This window comes from Fusarium oxysporum, chromosome VI, assembly GCF_013085055.1.
Source record: "Fusarium oxysporum Fo47 chromosome VI, complete sequence".
Classification (NCBI taxonomy): Eukaryota; Fungi; Ascomycota; class Sordariomycetes; order Hypocreales; family Nectriaceae; genus Fusarium; species Fusarium oxysporum.
Genome location: NC_072845.1, coordinates 1,612,244 through 1,616,022, shown reverse-complemented (window position 1 = coordinate 1,616,022; position 3,779 = coordinate 1,612,244). Strand labels below are relative to the sequence as shown.

The following is a 3,779-nucleotide window of genomic DNA, read 5'->3' as shown; positions in this document are numbered from 1 at the left end:
CTCCGAGTGTCCGGCGAGGCTATTGCTAGAATATCCAATTGACCCGAAAATCTGACAAAACATTATCAAGACTTCCAGTAAAGAACAGGTCAAATGCAAGTGAAGCAATGTCGTTTAACTCAATACGAAGCAATTATTTTAGACATTGTAAAGTACTTTCTATGGCTTAATATAGAGTGGCTATTGTAGCTCGCACTCTCCATGTTGGTGCTGCAAATGCAACCCAAACTCCAATTTCATCCATCATCCATCGGAATCTGAGGCCCTAAACTCCAAAAGCAAATGTTCTTCCCATCCTACAAAGTTTTCCCATACCCCAACTCCATTCTTGATGAATCCCCTTCCTCCCTCGTCTCGTATTGATCAACCTATCCAAATCTAAAGATCTGCCCACTGTTGCTGGACTCGCGAGGGGATTCGTAGTAGTATGTGGGCGGCTGACGATTCATCGGCTGCAGCGGAACGATCTCAGCAGCCTGAGGTTGGATCTGCTGATGGTGAATGTTGCTGGCGTGTCTCAGCTGATTGACACCACGAACTCTTCCGGAGACGTCAGCAAGCGCTCGATCGTGTTCCAGGAGTGACATGTTGTGTTCTTGAAGCAGTCGAACTTGTTCCTTGAGCCCCTCGGACTGTTCTTTCATGGCTCCCATAGCTTCTTGCATTGATGCAAGGATCGTCTGGAGAGGAATTTCGCTGTCTGTCTGCGTTCCTTGGTCTCGGAGGATGGTTCGTTGCTGCGAGGCGTGAAGTTCTGCGAGTCTGTTGATCTCAGCGGTGACATATGCCTGGTCCACATGCATGTTTGCTCGTTTGTTCGCAGGCTGAGCTGGGTCTACGGGAGCAGTTCGTTTCAGGGTACCGCCGATTCCAGTCTCAATCGATGGAAAAACGTTACTGTTTCCCTGCCCAGGCCTTGCTCCTCCAGGAGTCTCTTGCAATCTTTGAGAAATGCTTCCAGGCTCAGTCTTGATTCGAGGAGCTTGTTGAGGTGTCTTTGGCTCAGCTGGAATGGGGGTTGAAGAAAGGGGATCTTGTTTCTTGAGCTGTTTCTCTGCCCATTCCTTAAGGCCGCGCCTTTTAACCTCGTCCATGAACTTGAGATTAATTGGCTCGAATGATGCATGCACTGCCAGTACAGCAAGTAACCACTCCAGCTCAGGTCGAGCACTCAAGGCAGAGACTCTGCTCCAATGCTGGAAGGTACTATAGAGCTGAGTATTTGCCCAACCCTTTCGAAGATTGTTCCTCTCAATCTGCTGAACGACGCCTCTATACAGGACGGGATGGTTCTTGGTGTTGGGATGAATTTCAGCGATGGCGGCTTCCTGTCTCTCACGAATAGCCTTGGTGTCATCTTTGGGGATCCCTGAATTTCTGTACTTGGCTTTCTTTGCAGGGGGTGTCTCGACATGGTCAGTCGCATTGTCAGTGACTGACTCTGATCTAGGAGACACGGTCATGATGATGTTGGTATTGGATAGGTGACTGGAAGATGTCAGGCTTGGATGAAGTAGTGTGGGCTTGTTGCTACTGAAGTTCTGACCCATGAGGGTATGTATGATTGATGATGTTGTGAGAAGGAAAAGGAAGAAGAAGAGAAAGGATAGAATGGCGGAATTTATACCTTGAAGTCAGGAGGGCATGAGTGATTCAGTGCGACCTGTTGATGGATCGAGAATCCTAAAGGCGGCGAAGCATTTTAAGAGTGAAAAGAAAAGGGTAGAAAAGTTGAAGAGGAGATAAGAGGATATTATCCAAGTCTCTAACAAAGAAGTAGATGAAGAGAGCAGAAGGAGAGGTTACCTAATGTGTGGCCGAGTCACAAAGTTGTGATATTTTTCACTCAAAAAATGAAAAAGTCAGAGGTTTCCTGTGATGGAGTTTCCTTTGATGCCTCGAATTCGGTTGCACTTTGCACTCAAGCGGGATTCTCTGATGTGCTCGAGTGGGCTTCTTGTGCCCCAGTTGCGGCTCTGTTGGTGTTGCTAAGCGTCACCAAATCGATGGGCCCCTCCAAGCGGCATCAGAGCCACAATCGCTTGGCCGGGCCGCCACCACCTGCTCAAAGATTTTAATAATTTACCTAAGACTCATCCTAAAGATCATAAACTATGCACCGTGATTTACTGATCTTAGGATGCTTCGATCCACATGAGGGCCCTTTAAGCCGGCAGAATTTGGGATGGATCGTGCCAAGAGCTGCATGACCTGATATATCAGAAACATACCATGTCAGCTTCCTGCATCGCCAATCATGCTTTACACTCGATCATGTTATATAAATATTGGCTACCTATCTAGTATTCATATAGTGCCACAAGTGGTGCAAGGATATTGTAGATCGTGGGGTTGGGCGTTGAGTCCTGGGGTATAAAAGGGAGGGTCACTCTTGGCTGCATGTCGGAACATATCAAGATATCTTCTTCATTTACCTGCACTATACTCATCTGGCCCTGATCAGACAAGAGATTGAATATCTGCTTCACCATTATCGGCCTTTTTGTTCGAGTTCCCTCTTTGTGGCAGACGTCAGTTGCCCTACTCGGCACACAAGCATAGCGCTGCTGAAGCACCTGCACTGCCAGGCAAAATCATTACCATGGTTCGAGCAATAAAAATTATGCCATCTGCAGGGCGGCGGATGCCTGGAAACAAGTCCAGAGAAATTTACCCCTCTCCACTTCAAAATTACTTCCAAACAGCACACTCTGCCTTCGTGACCACATCGCGAGAGTTCGTAAGTATCCCCTTTCATGGTTTTATATCTAGTCAAGCTCTGCTAAACTCTATATTCTTCGTCTATAAAGGTCACAGTTCTTGAGTCCTCTTCAGCATCTTTTCCCCCTTCTTCTTCCACTTTTTCCTCCACCTCACCTGCTCACTCCTCACGCAATAACAAACATACACAAGAACAGACCAAACCCTATCATTTTCAAATCTCTTTACTCGACAGAGTCTTTTGTTTCTATCCTACTCTTCTACTTCATATATTACATCTTCTTACCTTCAAGATGGTTCGTACCTTGTACATGAGCCACCGCCACCCCTTGACCGTGGAGATGTTCGAAACGAACGACTATCTTCGTTTTGATCTCGAACATCCCCAACAGGCTGTGATTGTACCGACAAAATACAACAGCCGTATTCGTATGGAGAGAGATGTCGAGGAAATTGTTGCTAAAATGAAAGAAAGCCGCGAGCGTTTCGGGGTCATGGGGAGAGACAGGATTCTTAACCACGGACAAGTCAGATCCACCATTGCTACCGCCACCTACATCGTTGAGTCCATGAACGTCATCGTCAAACGGTATTATTTTGACAGGGAGGAGGGTCTTCGTGTGAAGAAGCAGCGTGAGTACGCTGCGATACAGGATGCTGGCATATCCAAGCCTTTCAAGCATGCCGCAATCGCCCTCCGGTACAATATGGACCTCCGAGAGAAGTGGTTCGCATTCAAGGTGGCCCAACGTGGCCGCCAGATGGAGGATGGTCTCGAGAAACTCAAGCGCTACAGCGCTGAGGCCCTATTCGTTTCTAATGGAAACGAACCCCATTGGGGACCAACCCTTGCCTAAGGGCTCTCTTCTACTTTAAGATATCGACACAGACGCCAGCTTATCTATGGCCTAGAGCCCACTAGAAAATTTGTCCGCTGGAAGATATCCGGCTTGAAGTAAGTCTCATCATGTCTGTTGCCTCTTTTTTCATACTTATTCCTTCCAGGGACCCCACTCGCAGAGATCTGTTGAGAATGAACATTTTGGAGCATATCGATC

General features: G+C 47.3%; 2 protein-coding genes across 2 annotated transcripts; one reads left to right on the top strand and one right to left on the bottom strand.

Annotated features, from left to right (window-relative positions):
* Nucleotides 1–368: 368 nt before the first annotated feature.
* On the bottom strand, nt 369–1,463 carry FOBCDRAFT_275410 (uncharacterized protein; the record flags this gene model as incomplete). The annotated part of the gene is made up of 1 exon (XM_031186832.2): nt 369–1,463. One exon carries the CDS (start codon nt 1,461–1,463, stop codon nt 369–371), a length of 1,095 nt encoding a protein of 364 aa, XP_031037967.2.
* A 1,551-nt stretch (nt 1,464–3,014) lies between these two features.
* On the top strand, nt 3,015–3,578 carry FOBCDRAFT_275409 (uncharacterized protein; the record flags this gene model as incomplete). Its single annotated transcript, XM_031186833.3, has 1 exon — nt 3,015–3,578. One exon carries the CDS (start codon nt 3,015–3,017, stop codon nt 3,576–3,578), a length of 564 nt encoding a protein of 187 aa, XP_031037968.3.
* Nucleotides 3,579–3,779: the final 201 nt, after the last annotated feature.